This window comes from Megascapheus bottae, chromosome 8 (genome assembly GCF_031878675.1).
Source record: "Megascapheus bottae isolate mThoBot1 chromosome 8, mThoBot2.hap1, whole genome shotgun sequence".
In the NCBI taxonomy this organism is placed as follows: domain Eukaryota; kingdom Metazoa; phylum Chordata; class Mammalia; order Rodentia; family Geomyidae; genus Megascapheus; species Megascapheus bottae.
In genome coordinates, this window is record NC_143516.1 from 24,169,617 (window position 1) to 24,190,809 (window position 21,193).

The 21,193-nt window shown below is 37.4% G+C and overlaps 1 protein-coding gene across 1 annotated transcript in view; it reads left to right on the top strand.

The window, feature by feature from the left end:
- The window catches only part of Samd3 (sterile alpha motif domain containing 3), an 82,044-nt gene that overhangs the window by 18,704 nt on the left and 42,147 nt on the right, over positions 1-21,193 (top strand). The window contains 4 exon segments of the mRNA XM_090338142.1: positions 4,260-4,337; positions 5,469-5,588; positions 6,313-6,502; positions 9,270-9,377. Coding sequence (XP_090194268.1) covers positions 5,510-5,588; positions 6,313-6,502; positions 9,270-9,377 — 377 coding nt within the window. The 5' untranslated portion in view covers positions 4,260-4,337; positions 5,469-5,509.

Here is a 21,193-nt window from a genome sequence, read left to right on the forward strand (position 1 = left end):
GGGTATAAATCTCAGTCCACTAAAAGCAGGAGACATAAATCTTTCTTTGTTTCATAGTAATTTAATATCAAGCTCTGAGCCAGGTTTGAACACAGTTCATCATGTGGACCCCTCCTGGATGCCCTTGAGCTCAGCCAAGAATTCCATGCCATGGACATTGCGAAGGCCTTGGCAGCAGAGGCTATGGGGCAAGGCCTTTCCTCATTGGACACACACTACCCATTGACCCAGTACTTATTTCTAGGACCTTCCTCTCATTGTATCCAGATTATATGTTGGCACAGGAAGCTTGACCAACATCCACAGAGATTCTTCCTTCCTTCTTTCCTTCCTTCCTTCCTTCCTTCCTTCCTTCCTTCCTTCCTTCCTTCCTTCTTTCCTTTCTGACACCACTTTTGAGCATTTGTCAATAAAGATTGCAAGTCAGGATACAATTAAGAGAATCTACATTTAAGATTCATTACTTCAGCATTCTCAGCATGGTCTGCTCATATTTCCACTTACAGAACCATTCAGTTGACTACAGAAGAAAAGGGCTTGTAGAGTATGATAGGCTGAATAAATGAGGTTGCTGAATGTCTCTGAGCATGGGGAACAAGTTATCACTGCTGTCCCAAGACTGACCCAGTCTCAACACTGTCCACCAGCTGGAGACGCCCTGAGGCACTGGAATCCTCCTGTTCATATCACACCCACAGAATTGCCTTCAAAGCATATTCACACAGTAATTGGACATGCACAAGCTTGCAGTTTTAACTCAGTAACCTCTGAAGGCCTGCTACTGTTGAAGAACACACCACGCTGACTCCAAAACAACACAGTTCTGGTTTGCATTAGACTGAGATTTAATTGCCATTGAAAGCATTGCTACAGCTCAAAGACTTACATTCACTTTAATGTCCTTAGGTATTAGAAGTATTATTTGAAAGTTAATGGGTGGGACCATTTAAAAAGTTTTATTTACATTATTTGTTGAAATGAACTCCAGAACACCAGGAAATGGAAACAAGGTGATTTCTCTAATGTTTTTCTTTTCTTTTCTTTTGTCAAGTTCTGGGGCTTGAACTCAGGGCCTGAACACTGTTCTTGGGCTTTCTCAAGACAATAGCTCTACCATTTGTGCCACAACGCCACTTTCAGCTTTTTCTGTGTATATGGTACCAAGGAATTGAACCCTGGTCTTCATGCATGCTAGGTCAGCACTCCACTACTAAGCCAAACTCCCTAGCTCTGTTTTGCTTTCATTTTTGTCTTTGTGCATTGATCTGTCTTTGAGAAGGTAAGGGGTCACATAAATGAAGAGGCAAGCGGTAAACAAATGCAACAATGGTATGCATCAGACACCATGTGTTCCCATTGTGTGGGGTCAGGTGGGAAAAACTACAAGAGAGGGAGGGGGTGATATTGTCCAAAAAGAAATGTATTCTTTACTTGACTTACATAACTGTAACCCCTCTATATCACCTTTATAATAACTATAATTTGTTTTTAAAGTTGTTAGATTGGAATTCAAAAATATTGTATTTGTGCAAAGCTATGGAACATTAGATGACTTACCTCTGGTAAGTTCAAGATCTTCACCTATAAAATAGAAAGCTATATGGATTTATATTTCCCCTACCAATGTATAAGAGGATCCAACACCTTGGTCTTTGGCTGATCTTATTCGCAAGCATTCTGTCTCTCTCTAGTGTGTGGAGCCTTGGTGATAAACTTTCTAACTTCTTTTGTGTCTTTTTTTGTTTGTTTGTTTGAAGGACATTTGGCTTTGTTATGAAAGTATTTCTTCTATGTTTTATATACATTTTTGTCCCTAAAAGGGTTCAAGGCTTCTACAACATGGCCTCTGTAATAATAAATAAAAAGTAACCTCTGGTTACTACTATTTTACCCAAATTCTGTCCGCTAAGATCTAGGTTTGTTCACTTTTGCCTTTCTCACATAAGCCACGGTAGCCATTTTATCCAATCTCCAATTACTCTATGAACTCTGGCAGATTTTTAAAAAATTTTTTTATTGTAATTAATAAAAGGGTTACATGATATTTGCCAGATAAAAGGTGCATTGATTCACATACATTGATACCCTTTCACATGTCTTGGTACCCATCACCCTCCCCCCTTCCCCTCCTCCCCATCTTGGTTTTCCCCCCTTCCCTATCAAATTTCAAATAACCAAATACAAATAAATTCAATATATCAGATAACAAAGTGAGATACTGTAACAATATGAGATACCCAAGGGACAGCAAAGGAGATGAAAGATAACATAGTAAATTAAGGACAACAATCATTCATTATATGGCTTTTGTTTCAGTATCCTGGAGGTCCTTTCAATTAGCTTCATATATTCACTTAGCCCTGGGCTATCTGGGCAGTAAATACCTTTTTTTGGGGGGGGGGAAGGATGGAGTAATAAGGACTGAATTTAGGGCCTTGCACTTGCAAGGCAGGTGCTTTACCACTTGAAGCCATGCCTCCAAGCCTCTTTTGTGTTGATTATTTTCAAACTAGAATTGCAAATAAATGCCATGGCTGGCCTGGACTTAGAATCTCTTACTGATGCTTCCTGTGTAACTAGGGGATGACAAGCATGCACCCTTGTGCCTGGCCATTGAGTTTGCTTCAGAGGTGAGATCACAGATCTATCCTAGACATGTGACACTGTGACTCCCCCCTCATTGATGCAAAAGGAGTCTCAAGAGCCTTTTGCCCTAGCTACCATCATATTTCAGTCTCCTGTTCTTTGCCTCCCACATAGCTAGAATTGCAGGCAAGAGGCAGCCAAGCTGGTGGGCAAAACACTGGAAGGAGGTAGGTTGTTTCAGTCAACTTGGTCTGGTGATAGTTGGAATGGTCACCAGCCTCAGGTGGAGTTCACTCCACTGCAGGACCATGATCTCACTGCCTGCTTCCCAACAAAACTGCTACCTCATGAAGTTACCCAGAAACTGGACCTTTCCTATTTTGGTAGTTCCATGTACCTTCTTTTTTGCCCATAGGTCATGAGTTGAGCCTAAACATGGGTTTGTCCTTTCCAGTTCAGCCCTAAAGGGACATGTCAAATCTCCACCTAGGATTCACCATATCCGTTTTTATCTTTTTGTTGTCTTAGTTTATGGACTTCAGGAAAATAAAAATAATTAAATGCTACTATGAAGAAATCTGACAAAATGTTTCTATGTATTTCCTTCCAAGTAAGGCCTTGTTATTGTTGATGTTATGTTACATTTTCCCTTTAGATTCAAAATCAGATCTACAGCAGGAAGCTCTATTATCTTTCTTTGGAGTTTTAGCACATTTATTAAATTAATATGCTCACATTCAGGGTGCTTTACCTAAAGTCTTATCTCTCTTTGGGCTGAATTTGATGAATCCCTTTATTATTTAATGCAAATTTCATGTATTGAACTACAACATAATCAAATAAGACTATTCTCCCTGGAACAATTACACATAATGTTTTAATTAATTCTCTATTCTTATTTTTGAGTTTTAAGATATAATAGTTGCTCTCCTATTTTGTAGTCTTTTTAAAATATTCCTGAATCTCAGAGTAAAGATAGCAGATACATCTTTTTTTCATTTTATATAACCTTTATCCATTCATGGTATAGAAGATCAAAATATTGCATCTATCATTCATATTAGAAGTTGCAAGGCTGCTACCTAGAGATGCAACCTTGTCTAGACAGTGATGTTATTTTACATAATATTCAGAGAAACTATGGATAGACCTACTATTTTTGCATTCTGTTTGTATGAGGTTAGAATCTAACAAGTGTTTTTCTTTCCAGAAGCAATATTGAAGTAAAAGGAACCTGCAAAATAAAAATATGCAAATGATTTCAAGTGCAAGCATTAATTTTAGTTTTGAATTTCCTTTCTCCATCTAGTCAGTATCTTCTAGTCAGCATACCTTTTAATCTTGGAGTTTAGAAAATTGTTTTCTTCTTTTTTCTTTTTTTACCTCTCTTTTTTTCTAAGTCCTGCTCTTCACAAGGAAGCCAAAAGTGTGACAGGAAGGTGTGATTTTTAATTTACACCAGAGTCTCACAAATAATGACTTTTCACACCCAGCTCTTGCTGCTTAGCCTAGGGGAAGAGTTCTGTGGCTACTGTTTGTCATAGCAAATTAAATTCACTGCTGTAATTCAAAAGACGTTCTATATTTAACCCTTGTATTCGATTTTTCAACTCAGTGTTTGTGAATACTCATGACTAAGTTGCTTATTGTTATGAAGTGTGCTTGTTTTCTAGGAAATTATTTCTGGGTGCAGTTATCAGTACATCGTCAACTAAGGAAGTCAACATCTTTTTCCTTTTTCTGTCCATGAGGTAGGTCATTGTAACTTACTTGGATATATACAAATGAAATGGCAGAACATTTAGTTTTAGAATGTCTAACTATATGTAACCTAATAGATACATTTTCCTTGTTTATGATTCCATTCCACCAAGTGCAGCTTTTTCCTGCCTTTACAGAATAATCATTATCACATGACCCAAATTAATCAATGTCTTTTAGATTGAAAATCAAAACTGAAAACTGTTAAATGGTCAAGATGTTCCAGTTTCTAGTTTCTAACACATCAAATCAATGGTTAGGCTATTCAATCTATTAGTAAACTTTTGGTTTAAAATTTAAAATAGGGAAGAAGATACCTCAAGTAAACAGGAAAAATTATTGAAATTGGTATCGAAGTTGGCATAGAAGTATACTGTTTGCAGGATAGAGATACGCAAAGCAAGCTGCACTGTTAAGACTCTCTTGAGAACTATATACTTCTTTCACATAGATAATGGTTACTAGTTTTCAATTGTTCTTATGTTAAAAATGCAATTAAAGTACCCGTTTATCTTCATTACCTTACCAATCATGAAACCACCAATACAGTTCTAGAACTTAGTACAGTAAGTGAGGGTAATATTGGATGGAAAGCTTGGCTCCTCTTCTTGGGAAACCAGAGCTGTGAGAAGTGGTTGCAGCTTTTTCTCCTATCTGGGATCAGCAAAGGGTTAACCGATCTTGGTGTACTGAGTATCTGTCAGCCTTTTATCTGATCCTTCCTTCCCATCTCCCTTACCCACCCCTTTTGTAAATGTCAACCACTTCCTGATGATTTTACACCTTTCTTTTCTTTGTGAAGAAACCTGGGTGTTAATGGTACAGGATTGGGTACCATTGTATGCTCTGGCTTTCCTTCAGTAAAATCCAGGGATGCCTGTAGAAAAAAAAGTAGGAGAAGGCTAAGAGATTTAAGAAATGAAACCAGATAATAGTTAAAATTATCTTTTAAAAAATTATTGTCTTGTTAGCAACTTTTTAATGTATATTGCAAAAATATTAACTTTTCAAAAGCTGAATATTGACAGTCTAAAGGAGTTGAGCAAAGGAAAGTTTGTGGGTTTTTTTGTAATCAAAGAAGAACAATATTTTTTAAAACTTCAGTGGTTTTTCTCTGACAGTTACTTCTACAGGTGTATTATTTACAAGCCTTGCCACAACAATGGAAACTTGGTCAGTTGAGCAGGTCTGCAGTTGGTTAGTGGAGAAAAACTTAGGAGAGCTGATTCCTAGGTTTCAAGGTGAGTTGTTTTTACTTTTTTAAAAAAAATTCTGTCTTGAGCAGCCCAGATATTATGAGTGTCTTCTGCTGTGAAAATTTTATTGTCTGATGTCTGTGGATGTGAAAGGGGGGTTGTTGGAACAGAGATAATTTCATTTCTTTACTGACTGGTGATGTCTATTTAACCCAGTGTCTACCAGGGATACATGCCAGTTTTGTAGGGCTTTGGACATATAAGTATATATATATACTCATATATATGCACATATACGTATATACTATATACCGTCTTATGTTGGTATATTGTCTTATACCAACTTTAACATTGCTTTTGTCATATATAATTTAGTATATATCTTGTCCAGTATTTGATTTACAAGCATTAGATACTGGCAAGGAATAAGAACAACTTCCAAAGATTTTCTTTTTTTTTTCTTTCTTTTTTCTTTTTTTTTTTGTCTCATAAAGACAATGGCTGTTTTAATATGAATGGGGATGGACATTAGTGTGCAAATAAAGTTTTGATTGTGGCTCCCTGTTCTGATACTTTGCTAAGGAGCTGAAATTAATTTGGAATTCACACTATCAAAGTTCTCTCTTTATTAAAAAATAGAGATGAGTTTGTGACAGCAGAAGACAAGTTCAGATGGCCCTTTGAGCACCAGAAATGCTTTTGCTTATTTACAGTGCCCAGATTTTTACTGGGAACCCCTACAGATTGGAATCATTTTTCTTTTTTCCAGAGGAAGAAGTAAGTGGAGCCGCTCTTCTAGCACTTAATGATAGGATGGTTCAACAACTGGTGAAGAAAATAGGACATCAAGCGGTTCTGATGGATTTAATTAAAAAATATAAGCAGAGCAGTCAAAACCTAGAGTCTTCCAGAAGCCTGGGAGAGCCAGCCTTGACCACCCCAAGTGATGCAGCCCTTGAGTAAGTGTGCTCCCAAATGGCCTTAGTTTCGATACTGTGTACCCTCTTGGAAGGGTGGGCATCAGACCTGGAGTTCAAAGATCGTAGTAAACTGTAGCCTTTTAAAAGACTGCATGTACAGCATGTCTAGTTTGTTGAATAAAAAGTGCTCTTGTCAAAGCTGTACAATTCAAGGTACATTACTTTTGTATTCAACAACCTGTAAACAAGCAATCTTTAATCACTGACTCCAGTGATTAGGGAAGTCCTTGCAGAAAGTAAGCAGTGGAGATGAAAGTATTTGCAAAGGCATCTGTATTGACTGCTTCTTTTGTTGTGTCCAGAACGACTGATTTATTTATATGTTTGTGTATTTATTTGTTTAGGAGTCTGTACTAACTCATTCTCCTTTCTGTTCCAGATTCTCTCAATATAATTCACTAATCACCTTTGCCATTATAATTTTTTTAAATTCTTTTTTAAGAGTCATTCTTTTTTTTTGTTTTTTAAAAAAAGCACCCCGAAAGAAATATGCAGAAAATTTGTGGTATGAGGTGAAAGCTCTGAGATTTTGGAGTGACTTTTTTTCCTTTGGTCTTAAAAAAAATACTGAGTAATGCAAAAAGATGATAGTAGAATTTATTTGTAAACATTTCATTTTACAAATCTATTCCCAGGAATCCTTTCAAGCATTCTGATATGCTGTTTCTGTTTTTAAAAGACAAGGTGCAGTGTTTGTTGTGGATAAATTATTCTTTAAATAATAAGAGTGATGTTTAATAATATTCATTCTATTTTTACTATTTTGAAATTTGATCTGGAATAGTTTTTCTATTTCTCTTTGATAAAGAATGTAATGTTAGACTTGCCTAAAGTAATTTGATTTCTAGTATCAAATATTCAGGACATGAATCCTTGAAGGGCTGGTTTACAGTTGGACTGGAAAATCCCCTAACTGCTACATTTGAAAATATCTCTTGAATGGTGTTCTGGCATAATCTTGAACTTGTGGATCTTGGTGAAGTTCCACAGGAAACTTTTACTCCCTTTTTTTAGCAAAAGGGAGGTTATAAACTTCAAAGACGGTGCACAGTAATTTTTGGACATTTTGAATGACTAAAACTTGTAAGCTAGAAGTCTCTTAGCTGACTGGAATCTTGATGTTGCCTTGGGCACAGTTCAGGAGGAAACAAGCAATCTCTTTCCACGACAAATCAGTTTATAATGTTCTCCAGTAAACAAGAACTGATTTGGCTGCCAGGAAATCTGGGCTTCATTCCTGGTCTACCACTGGCTTGGGTTGATTAAATTAAATGTTGGCATTCCTGTTACTTCTGTACATTGTATAAGTAATATAGTACCAAACACCTTGTTAATTCACACCCATGTTAAAGAGTCACATAATCTTTGAGTAAATCTCTCCACCCGATACCAGTCCAAAACAGTCCTTGTTAATTAGGAAGTTCTGTTACTCCAGTTTACTAGTTTCAGTTGTAGCCAAGGCAGAATTGCTGCTTGTACAGGGATTATGATGAAGACTTACAGTGACCCACTGTAAGTCAACTGTGTTACCTTATATTTAGGTTAAATTATTTGGGCACAAAAAAAATCACAATTGCATGTGAGAAGATATTGTTGGTTATATTTGTTTATTGCCAAATATACTGTGACTATTGTCAAGTGCAAATGGCAGTAGAGAGATATAGAAATATATTATTGAGTTAAAGCCTTGTAGGAAATGATTTTCAGAAACAGGAAACTCGGTATAAGAAAGATCTCTAAAACTAGTTTTTAATACTTCAAAATATCTAATTTCAAATCTCTCTTACATATGCTACTCTTCTAACCTTAGTCATTTATTTGATCTTTTTAAAGTTTTAGCATTTTTGACTGGAAAATAAAATAAATGATTCTTTCTTGGCAATTCTGAATGGTAATCCTGATCAGAGATAGCAGAAAGGTTTCAACTTAAGAAAAACTCCAACCAGCGGCCAGTGGCTTTCTGATATGTTAGCTTAGAAAGGATTTATGGCCCATACCTGGACCGACTACTTGAAAAACTATTCAGAACTTGGCAAACGATAGGACAACGGTTCCCTGGCATGTTAATTGATGTCGGATTTGTGGCCCATATTTGGACAGAATACTTGGCAATCTATTCACAATGAGGCCAATGATGGGAATGTGAAATTGATGAAAGCATTTGCAGTTGCCTTGTGACTCAAAAATCACAAATCTGGTAGAATATTATTGGATTCGAAATTGGAAAAAGTAATGAGTAAGAATTCTGGAATAACTGCCAAGTTAGTAAAAAGTGACTTTCCTTCCCGGCTTCAGCTGCATCCCTTGGAAAAGAAAGGTGTGTAGTTCTAAGATGAAAAGAATGTTGCAGGCAATGAATGTTCCCTCAAAACAGCAATGAGTAGAGGAAGGGTGGAACCCTGTTCACCACTTAATTTTGGTCACTAGGAATGTTCACTAAGAAAGAATCTTCTTCATTTTAGAAACGTCAAGATTTTCTTGAAACTATTTAAAAATACCTCAGCTGGGTGGATACAGCATGGTTAGTTGGCATTCATCTTCTTCCTGAAATGTAGAAGCCATGGAGTGAATCCAGCAGGTCTTCCTTTCAGTTCTCTGGGTCTTGAATCCTGAGTGAACTTAGACAGGGATGATGACCACATTATTTATTGACCAAGTGTAAACACTACCAACAGGGCCAGTGTGAGACAACAATGATGACTCCTATTGAATGACCTTTGACCCAACTTTTCTGATTTGGTTCTAGGAACGAACAGTCTCTTAGTCCTGCGAGCCACAGAGAGAGGGCACTGTATTCCCATCCAGCTGAAAGCGTTGATAATGCACTAATTGACCAAAGAGTACTAAAACAGAGGTGAGATACCAATTATAAAGTCAAACGATCATGTGATACATTTCTCACTTACCACTTTTTGTTTTCTGGAAAGGAATATTGTTTATCAAGTGGATATTTTCTGTTCTTTGTACTGATCAAGTATAGTTTTTACATGATGCTGTATATGTACATATGTGAACACACACACACACACACACACACACACACATTACCTTCCAAATATAAATTCTTAAAGAAAGAAAAAAGTGGGGGCCGAGAGTTTGCCTTAGTGGTAGAGTGCTTGCCTAGCATGCACGAAGACCCAGGTTCGATTCCTTGGTACCCCACATACATAGCAAAAAGCTGGAAGTGGTGCTGAGGCTCAAGTGGTAGAGTGTTAGCCTTGAGAAAGTCCAAGGACAGTGCTCAAGCCCTGAGCCCAAGCCCAGGACTGGCAAAAAAAAAAAAGAAAAAAAGAAAAAAGTGGTTTGGAATCCTAAACTTCCTACCACAATTTGTATTAGCTAGAAAAGGATGAAGTTTATTCTGTGAGCAATGCTGTAAAGGTTATGCCCTGGGTAGAGTGGTACTTTGTTTATTTGTTTTGAGCTTTGAGGTAATTGCCTTAACTTGACTGCTCCAGGGAGAGGTGCTATACACTGGGTTTCTCATGGTGCAGTACTTCAGTGCCTGGATTTCATTGGAGAAAGAAAAGCAAAACAAAACAGTGCATAATAAGAGCTACACATAGGAACTGCACATGGGAATGTGGTACTAATACAAAACCAAAGACGGAATTGTGCTGCTAGAACTTTCCTTTGATGGTGAGCGCCATCAAACGACAGAAGTAAGACCATGAGTTCTCAGCTCACTCCCTCCAACAGGAAGCTGCTGAAAGCAGGAGTCCCTTCTGTCACAGAAGTAAGATGAGAGATGGGGAGAGGAATAGTTAGCCCCACTGTCTCAAATCTTCCTTTAAAAGATAAAGAATCCCTTTTCATGGTACTTTTGTTAGTACTGAAGTGTCAGACAGAATGGAAGCACCTGAGAGGCACTTGTCACGACTATTTCAGTGATGTTCCTACCTTCCTTAGAATTTCCTCTCCTAACTCCTCACCTGCAGAACTGGAAGATTGGGTTGGTACCTTCTAAATGTACAAGCCTTTTCTCTTTCCCAAGTATCAGCTCTTTATAACTGTGCTTCAGTTACAGGGAGGGCAGCACTGCACTTCCATCTTTTCATAGACTCTATTGGAAGGAATTGCCTGTGCTTCTTGATGTGTCTCATTCTTCACCTCGTCTGGGAAGAAGAGGGGGAAAGATAGGAGACAAGCTTAGAAATGAGAAAATAGGAAGGTGTGGAAGCCAAGACTGATGGCTCTATAGATGTATTGACACTACCTCTACCCAATAATCTCAGTTACATCTAAAAATTAATTTTTTTCCACTTTCATGTCCAAGTATTTGCATAGAAAAAAACCAGAATCCCTTGAAATGGAGATTACTGTTTGAATAGCATTTCACAGAACCAACACCTATCTCTTTTTTTTTCAACAACGGTTTGGGGCTCTTTGTGTTCCAGTCTGCATCCTTCCTTTGCTGCTCGTGTTCAGTATGGATGTATATTTCTAATCATGGCTGCTCTGTTCTCATCAGACTGGCGGACATACAATGGCCTTGCCTCAGCACCAAATGCAAAGGGAATTCTTTTTCTGAAAATAGTTTAGGGCCTCTCTGCCAACTGACCCAGACTTTCAATCTGGCTGGATTGAAGTTTCTAGGGAAGGAATGCAAACAGGCCTCTCATTGGTCTGGTGTCTCCTACTGAGAAACTGGATATGCAATAAGGGGTAGGTAGATAAGGGAAGGGGAACCTATTGTAAATATTAACTCTCTAGCCCTACCCTTTACCAAGGGCTGTGGAATGGGGAGAGAAGATTGATCCCCTATCCCTCTCCCTCTATGTCATATTTCAGATCATGGCTCTGCCAGGCAGCCATGAGATCTAAAAATCTTGCCACCACCCTTGATTTTTTTTGCCCTTCTGCTCAAGGCACTGTATTTAATTGTGTATTAAGAGCCTCTTGTGTGCCTTTTATGTCAGACTATGGTGCTCTCCCTCTTACTTACCTAAGACCTGTTCATCCTTTAAAACAGTGCCCACTACACCTTTCTGATTAGTCTCCAGGATAAGCAAGGAGACACCTTCTCTATAAGAATCCTTTTCCATATGTTTTCAGAAAGTAACTAATGATATTAATACAAGCAAGATGAGAAAGAGGACCATATCTCTTCTCAGCTGTGAGTACAGCATGTAATTCAACCCCTGGCACTTTAGAGCTCAAGAGAATATTTAACAATGAACTGAGGGTTTGTGAGTCAAAGAAGAAATACACTTTCATGGAAAAGGATAAGTATGTGAATAGCACCAATTTCTTTTCAGACACAGCCTACTTAGTGCTAAGCTGAAGTTCGGGTGTTTATAAACTACTCACCCCAAATAAGCCAGGGAGTCAAAAGGCTTTCATGAAGCCAGCTGCTTTTAAGAGGTAGGAAGAGGTGACGCAATAGTTGTTAGGTTTGGAGTTCAGTTCTTGTCGCCTCATTTGCCTTCTGAGTGCACTCTGTGCCCATCTGGATTAGAAACCTTCACCTTGATGTGCAATCCACAGGTCCAAATGAGAGAACATAGCCTGGCACCTGGCAACTGCCACCACGCACCATACAAACATTGTTCTTGTGATTGTTTTCTCAGACCCTAATTCCCTAGAAGAAATACATTCTGTCCATTCAGATGGCTTGTAGGCAGAAAGAATGTTTACAGACTAGAAATTCACCTGATATTGGCTTTCTTTGTTACTAATGAAAGGGAAGTGTGTGTGTGTGTGTGTGTGTGTGTGTGTGTGTGTGTCCCAGGACAGGAATTGGGGTCCACAGGGAACCCCAGGATATTACATCATGATGCAGTTTTTTCCAGTTGCTGGAGATTCTTTGCTCTTTGTTCTTTACTGAGTAGCTTTAAGAAGTTTTCCGGGTCATTTGGCCCCATCCTCATCATCTATTGATGATGTTTCAGGGATCGTTCTTTTCTAGAGCAGTATTTTCTCATTTTTAAATCTCCTTAGAAACTCTTCCCTTCTTCTCTTTTAGTAGCTAATAAGGCATGAAATAAGATAAACAGGTGGAGGTTACTTTAAAGACACGTCACTTGAACTCTAAGTAGATGTGTGCAGATGTTTGGCTTTGGGGCATAATTATAAATTAGTCATGGTCTATGCGTATTTAAAGATCATTTTAATGATATTTTCCCTGTTTGGTCTGACTATTGCTATGAAATGCTGTAGAATAAGTTTCTCTGTCTGCCTTTTCAGTAAGTAACGCAATATCAATCTAGGGTCCTAAACTTTTAATGTATTAGTTTCCGTCACTTCCATACAAGGGAAATCACATATTTGTATTTGCATCCTACCCTAGTGTGAAATAAAGGAAGGTTCAGTCATGTGTGCAAGCCTAGTTGCAGGTCACCTTATATGAATTCCAATCAGATTTGTGATTAATCTTCTCAGCAATGCTTTTTTTGGTTTATTTTATTGTTGTTTCATTTTGTTTTTGCAGTGCTAGGAGTCAGTCCAGGATCTCACTCATGCTGTGTAAAGCACTCTGTCACTTCTGCTACACCCCAACCCTGAGATTAGATTCGCCATTCCTACAAGTCTATGTACTCTAATAGCCAAGAGGTGTGGGAGTTGAGGATGTCAGAGACAAGAGTTTTGTAGTGCCGGACACGATCAACACATATTCTCTACATGAAAGGAATATGGACTTAAATTAAGCCTCTTCTTTAGTCTCATTTTAATGGAATCAAAGCTGTACCACCATAACAGAGATCAAAAGAGCCTGATAGAATGACATCAAACTGAGACATGGCATATTGAGATTCATCACCATAGGTGGTGGTTCACTGTGATGTTGAGGTACTGAAAAGGGCAGATGAAGGTCAAACATGGTCAGGTAAGTATGATGGCACAAGACAAGCTGGTCAATAAAAGTTAAGTTTTGAATCCTAGCTGAATAACTTTAGGCAAGTGCTCCAATCCCAGTGGACCTCATTTCTCACGTGTAAAGTGAGCAGAATGAGGGATCCTGAGGGCCTAGCCATAGGAGGAGTTTATAAATTATAGCTATTATGTTTGCTTGCTGGCCAAGTATCAGACACAGGGTCCAATAAAACTAAAAAAAATTGTGTTCTCAATTCTAACAAGTGGTCCCAGAGTAGAAGAGCAGGATTTGTGCCAGAAAGAATGGGCAGCTAGTGAGGCCTGGAAGCCTTCCAGGGACTCAGGCTCCAGGCCAGAGGAGGACAGCTTCAGTCTTTCCAGAAGTACAGGGACATCTGTTGAGAGCTGTGATACAAAACCACATATTAAAAAAAAAGTCCTGTGAACCGTGTGCAATGAGAGGAGTGGGGCTTTTACGAACCTCATAAAGAAACTTGGTTACAACAGAGAGAGGCACAGGAGAGTGGGCATGTTGCCACAGTTTGACACTGAACGTCAGGTTAGAGGAACAAGGATATCTGAAGGAAGTGCAAGATTCACCATTTTCTACCACACGTGTGCACAGCACCACATGCCTGTGTTTGGGATGTGTTGCATACTAACTGTGCTTCAGAATTAAACTCTCAAGGGAGTCCTAGAGTAGGGCTGGGAATGTAGCTGAGAGGTAGAGTGCTCGCCTCACATGCACAGAGGCCTGCGTTCAGTTCCTCAATACCACATAAATAGAAAAAACTGAAAGTGGTGTTGTGGTCCAAGTGGCAAAGTGCTAGTCTTGAGCAAAAAGTATCCAAGGACAGTGTCCAGGCCCTGAGTTCAAGCCCCACAACTAGCAAAAAACAAAAACAAAACAAAACAAAACAAACAACAACAACAAAAAAAAACCAGGAGTCCTAGAGTAAGAAAACGATTTACCTATTTAACTCAATCATTTCTCTACGTAGCATCTACGAACATCACAGGCAATGCCTTCGGAAATACCTTTTGTTTTAAAGATTTCTGACATAAGTCAGGATTCGGTCATTTCATTTGTTCAGTAGAGAAATCCTTACTGAATGCTCTATTACTAACATTGCTGTGGGATGGGGGCTACAGTAACTAGCAGAGCAGATCACACTCCCATCTCCCAGAATTTGCAAGCTAAACAAGGAGAAAAGTAACGAAGCTCTTACATTATGGAGTTGTTGAAATACTATGAAGAACAAGAATGTAAAGTAGAGGGAGAGGGGATAAAGAGTGGGCCGGGGTGGGGGGTAAGACTCAGTTCTTGGAGGATTCACCACATGAAGCAAATACAGCCAGAAATCTAGGCAAGATCTGAATAGTGGCATTTCCATTCCCCTCCTCCACCAGAACCAAAACCAAACCAAAACAAAACAAGAAACACCATTCTCTGTGCTGTTCTCTCTAGAATCCAGAAGCCCAGCAGTGTGATGGTTGGTACATAGAAAGTTGTCCCATATCCATTCAACTCTCAGCTAACACATTCCTATACTTCGCAACAGAAAAATAAAATAGTCGTAGTACCAAACCATTTTGTAACAAGTAATAAGTCCTATCTCATTAATTTTTCTAATACGTGATTGAGAAAGAAAATAAGTAAAAATGGGACTTGGACCAGATACCACTGTGAGATCTGCTTACATGAGTGTCATATTGTAAGTGGAAACCTTGAAGACAAAGGCCAAATTTCTAGACATTTGTATTTCTGTCACATACCAAGGAAATTTGGGAGGTGACAGGATATAAAGTATTTATTTCTTGTTTCTTTTCTTGATTGCTTCTAAGTCCTTAAATATAACACTGAGAATCAGGAATATAGGATTGCAAGGCATCTATCTATACAGACTCCAATCTTGTCGCGCTCTCATTTCTTTGTGTTTGTGTATTTATACATGCATATTAGGAACTGCATTCTTTCCAAAGTCACATAGAATACCTAGACTATAAAAATATGTATATAACACATATAATATCACATGTAAATTATATAAAATGTTATACTACGTATAAATAATATAATAAGACCTATAATAATAGAAATAATACATTTTCATATTATAAAATATAGTTCTATCAAATATATTATATAATATTATTATTGTGAAGATATGCTTCAACATATCCTTTGTCCTAGGTTAAATGACAGCAGATTCCTTAAACAGATGTCTAGTATTTCCTAGCTTCCTCTTCTTCATTTATGTTCCCCAAACATTTAAACTTAGATGTGTCTAGCATGGCATGCCATCTAGTATGAGAGTTGATCATACTGTTCTCCGTGAATACAATTTGTAATAGAGAATACAATGAAATGGAAGATTTCAATTCAGTCCTTGAAAACATTAGGATTTCTAGCTGCCTCCGTCTCCATCTGCCAGTACCGGGAATCCTATCTTTGGTCATAAGTCCATGATAAAGACCTAGCGATTTATGGTTTAGGATTTAACGCATCTTTTTGCCTTCTCTTGTTTTGGTCCCCTACTACTTAATTGTCATAGGTGAGCTGTTTTTATTAGACAAGAACCTCTTTTTTGAAAGAAGTTATGTACACAACCAATCAAAGCTTTATAGAACAAAAAACAATGATTTATCTGTCATAAGATTTTTATATTTAAAAGTGTATTTCTTTTATATGCTACTAAACCTTTCTATCACACTTTTATCATAAACTATTCTACTCAAAAGGATGTAGTATTAACAGAGCCTTTGCCATTAAAGCCTGGCATTAATTATAATAAAATATACAAAATGGAAAAATGCATCTGTTTACAGTTTCTGCCAAAACTGCAGGTGGGAATTTTTCTAAATCTTCCTTTGTATTTCCAGTAGCAGTATTACAGTTTATTGGGAAATGAAATATGTATATACAGATTTAGCAGTGGGTCCCAGTAAGTTGGGCTTTCTGTAGTTCTTATTGTTCCTTCTTTGCTCTAAAAGCAGGGGAGGTCCTCGAGATCTCTTTCTATTCTACTTCCTGAGTGGCTATAGCTGAAAAAGTTATTTTTTGAAGTCATAATTTTCAGGGAGTCCTATTATAATTCCTCTCTTTCTTGCCTTGAAAAAATTGTCATATTTTTATATTTCTATTTGTTAACCAAGTTTTCTTAATCCTCTAAAATGCACCTAAGTTTTTAACCTGTGTTAATATCTAATTAAAAATATTAAATGAGGGGCCAGGAGTTTGGCCTAGTGGTAGAGTGTTTGCCTAGCGTGCACGAAGACCCTGGTTTGATTCTTTGGTACCACATACATAGAAAAAAAGCTGGGAAGAGCGCTATGGCTCAAATGGTATAGCTCTAGCCTTGAGAAAGCCCAAGGACAGCGCTCAGGTCCTGAGTTCAAGCCCCACGACTGGTAAAAAAATATATTAAATGACTTAAGTCCCCCCGTTAAATTGATGCTGATTTCCAGATATATTCCTAGGTGACTCATATGCAATCCTTTCAATTATCAGAAGTGGTCATGCTTGGACTTTCACAGTGCTAAAGCACATTTTATTTTATTTTATTGTCAGGGTGATATAGAGAGGAGTCACGGTTACGTTCATCAGGTACTGGGTCATTACTTCTCAAACACTGATAGTGCTTCCCATGTTTTTCTCCCACTTTCCCTCCCCCCCACCATACACTCCCAAGTTGTAAAGTTCATTTCAAATACATTGTCTTGTGAATATGGCTGTTACATTGGTTCACCCTTTGTCCTTTGCTCATCATCTTGTTTTTTCCTTCCCTTTTCTATTTCAAATAAACATATATACAATACACCAGGTACTAATGTAAAATACAGGAACAACAGAGTATAAACTACAAAGGGAAAAGAGAAAAGAAATAATTTCACATAGTACATTAAAAGCAACAACCACAAAGATAAACGTCTTGTTTCTATATCCTGGAGTTCATTTCCCTTAGCCTCATCCTATGTGGCCATATGTGCATAGCTTTTGAACTATTATGATCCACTGCTAGGAAAATTCTAGATGTATACTAACTATTACAAATAAAGGAAACCATGACATTCATTTATCTTTGAGAATGATAGTTATAAAACAATTAACAGCACACATATAAGTCTGAAAAATATTAACAATTTTAGTTAGGAGGCCATTAACTTGATAAAGTGTCCTAAGTAAAGCATAGATTTAGGCTTTTTACAAGCTTAGGGAGCAATGCCAATGACAATATCATTGTTTATATACAAATGCATCCCTTAAATACAATGACATTTATTTAACTAAAACAAACACAGATGAAATTTGAAATTACAGAATTGCCTCACTGATACCTTTTTTTTTTTTAATCAGCCCGCACAATTCAAGACCCAGGCACTGTCCCTGAGCTTTTTGGCTCATTGGTAGTGCTCTACCACTTTGAGCCACAGTTCTACTTTTGATTTTTAGGTGGTTAATTAGAGATGAGTCTCACAAACTTTCCTGCCTGGGCTGGCTTTGAACTATGATCCTCAGATCTCAGCCTCCTGAGTATCGAGGATTACAGGCGTGAGCATTACAAGATTTTATTGCTGTTTTTTTCTCGTTTAATTTTGAGTTTTAAATATTGATAACCTATGTGAATTTAATAGATCCAAGTACATTATCTTTTTGTAGATTCTTAAGAAGCCTGAACTATACTTAGCATCATTTTAAATTACAAATAATTCAGATGTCTTACTTCTATAATGCAGTTTATATTTACTCAATTCTGTTTTTAATTCTTATTATTAGATTACTTATGGAATTTAGGATGCCAGACAGAAACAATTTTTGCTAAAGGAAATGCTTCATAAACTTGCAGACATACAAAGTTAAAATATCCAAATTGGCTAGTATATAAATTAATAGTTCTAAAGATATCATTCTTTTATATTGGCAATACATTTCAATCAACTCATCTGTCACAGATCTAGGTATGCTAAAGTTTTTGCTATAAGACAAAACAACATGGTAATATTAATTTACCACACCAGTAAATTGACAGTTAAATTCAAATTATATTTATGACATACTGACATCTAGTTATATGACTGAATTTTAAGATTTTTGAGCTTTATAAGCTCATAAGTAAATGTTAGGTTATTTTAGTATAAAAGAATAATCAGATAGAGCTAAAACCTCCTATCAAACAAAACTAAGGAAAACAAAACAAAGATGTATTAATTTTAGTACACAACTGATATGTGAATTTATAAGAAAAGCAAAAACAAAACAAATGAAAAATCCCCATGAGTTCAAAAAATGCAAGAAGTGGCCAGGTGTGGTGGCTCTTGACTGTAATCCTAGCTATTCAGGAAGCTGAGATCTAAGAATCAAAGTTCAAAGCCAGCCCAGGCACAAAAAGGACCTGAGACTCTCATCTCCAATTAACCTCTAGGAAAGGAGAAGTGTAGCATGGCTCAAGGGTGGGGCCAGCGTCCTCTCTAGAGAACTCTGAAATAGAGTTAGAGATTTCCACTCTCATGCAACCAGGGTCTCCAAAAACATGTAGTTCTCTGTCTCTTAACATTTCTGAAAATTGACTCGAAAAATATAACCCAAAGCACAAAGAACCCAAGGCAGACAGATAGGTCAAGAAAAACCCTAAATAGCACACCAAGGAGAGGCCCAAATTGGCTCATGAGAAAGTCACACATGACAAGAAAAGAAAAAAGAAAAAAAAGAGGAAGCCTGTCACACTATTGAGAAGTCACCAGGGAAAAAAACTTTGGACCAATTATTTCCAAGACATAAGTTTTTCCATTTTGTCTCCAGTGGCAAAGGGCCATTGATCTGGTTCAAAGAAGAGTCCTGAGACTAAATGAGGTTTCACAGCTATAGAAACAACCTCCATTTTCCCTTTGCAGCCATGACTGAAGTCTGGAAACTCCCCAGATGACACTATCAGAAATAATACCTTCATGGCTGTCAAATTATGTGTTACCAGAGGCTCCTGACAATAAGGACCTGGTTCTGAATCCAGCAACCAGCCCAGATATAGAGGGAAATAACATGAAATAAAGGCAAAAATGACTTTAGTTACAGGTTTGGCTGAAACCAGGATGGGAGAGAGGCAGTGGCTTTTTTTGCCCTGCCATAGCAGTATCACAATCTATAGGAAGAATTTGACATTAGTATGTAGATTTAGCTGCAGTCCTAATGAGTAAAACTTGGAGATATATGGGAAAGTTTGGCATTCTGGTATACCTTTCTTGGTGCCAGGGTCCAGGGTTTTTGTGGGGATTGTCTCTCTCTTTAGTATATTTTCTGTGGAATGGGAACTGAAAAGACAATTTGTTTTTTGTTTTGTTTTTTCCAGTCCTGGGTCTTGAACTCGGGGCCTGGGCACTGTCCATGATCTTTCTCAAACTAGCACTCTAGGACTTGAACCACAGCATCACTTCTGGCTTTTTCTGTGGCGGTACCAAAGAATCGAACCCCGGTCTTGATGTGTGCTAGGCAAGCACTCTACCATTCCGCCACTGGCCCCAAGACAATTAGTTGTTATTGTTGTTTAATCCTAATTATGAGATGGCTCCATTATAACAGGAAAATCAAGGCCGACAGTAAGGAAGCCATGTCATGTGTGCTATTTGTGACAGGGAAGAAACACCTTAGAACCAAGAGCGCAGGGAACAGGAACCACCGAGATGACTGCATAAGATAAGCCTAAGACCCTGTTTGTGTGAGAGAAAACTGCCTATTCCTGGGGAGTAATTTTTGGAGATAAATCTCCAAAAAGTTTGTTGCTTGTCTAATCTGACTTTTTACATTGTGCTGTAGGCTCATAATTAGATAGTATAACATTTTTATTATTGAACAATTTTAGAAATTGTTCTAATCATTAAAGGTGTAGAATTAAATTTTGAGATATTAAGTAGGTAATATACTATTGAATTTTCTTTTTTTCTGAGAACATATCTGAAAAAAAATCCCATCATCTGTTTTATTTGTAGAAATGAGTTTTTAAAAAATAATGAAATTGCGCATGGTATTCTTAATATGTGGCTATTAGATCCAAATAGTACAAGAGCGAGGACTCAATATTTGCGTACCCACTGCTTTGGACATGGTACTAGAAATATAAACACAACTACATAGACATAAAAATTTATGACTCTATAGCCATAATGTTTTATTAGATAGATTAATATGTATCTATAACATACAAACTCTCAGCCTAATTTTAATTATGTTCTAAAATCTAAGTGCCGTGATTGTATATAGAGATTCCCTTATTGAATACTTGTTTGTTAAACACACCATTTGAAATATGATGCAAAAATCAACGTTAATGGGCCAGGAGTTTGGCCTATGGTAGAGTGCTTTCCTAGCATGCACAAAGACCTGGGTTCGATTCCTCGGTACCACATACATAAAAAAAAAAAGCCAGAAGTGGTGCTGAGGCTCAAGTGGTAGAGTTCTAGCCTTGAGAAAGTCCAAGGACAGTGCTCAGGCCCTCAGCTCAAGCCCAGGACTGGCAAAAAACAAAAACAAAACAAAAAACCAAACCAAAAAAAAATCAATGTTAATAAATTCTTTAAATGAAAAAAATAATGAAATTCCTTGAATTTGAGAATCAACTAATTTGAAAGCAACAGTTTCAACCAACCAGAAAACTATTGTTCAATTCACACATTATTTTTTTAAGGATGCAGCAAAGTAAAATCCACTAAATACTAAAGCTTTCTAGCTGGAAGATTTAAGAATTTACTTTGTCCCCAAAGCAATATCATCCAATTTCACAAGAATAAAATGATTGCGAACACTCAATAGTAACTGCAAATGGAGTTTAACTGCAAGGAACAAATTCAGGGTTTTCCTTCCAAATG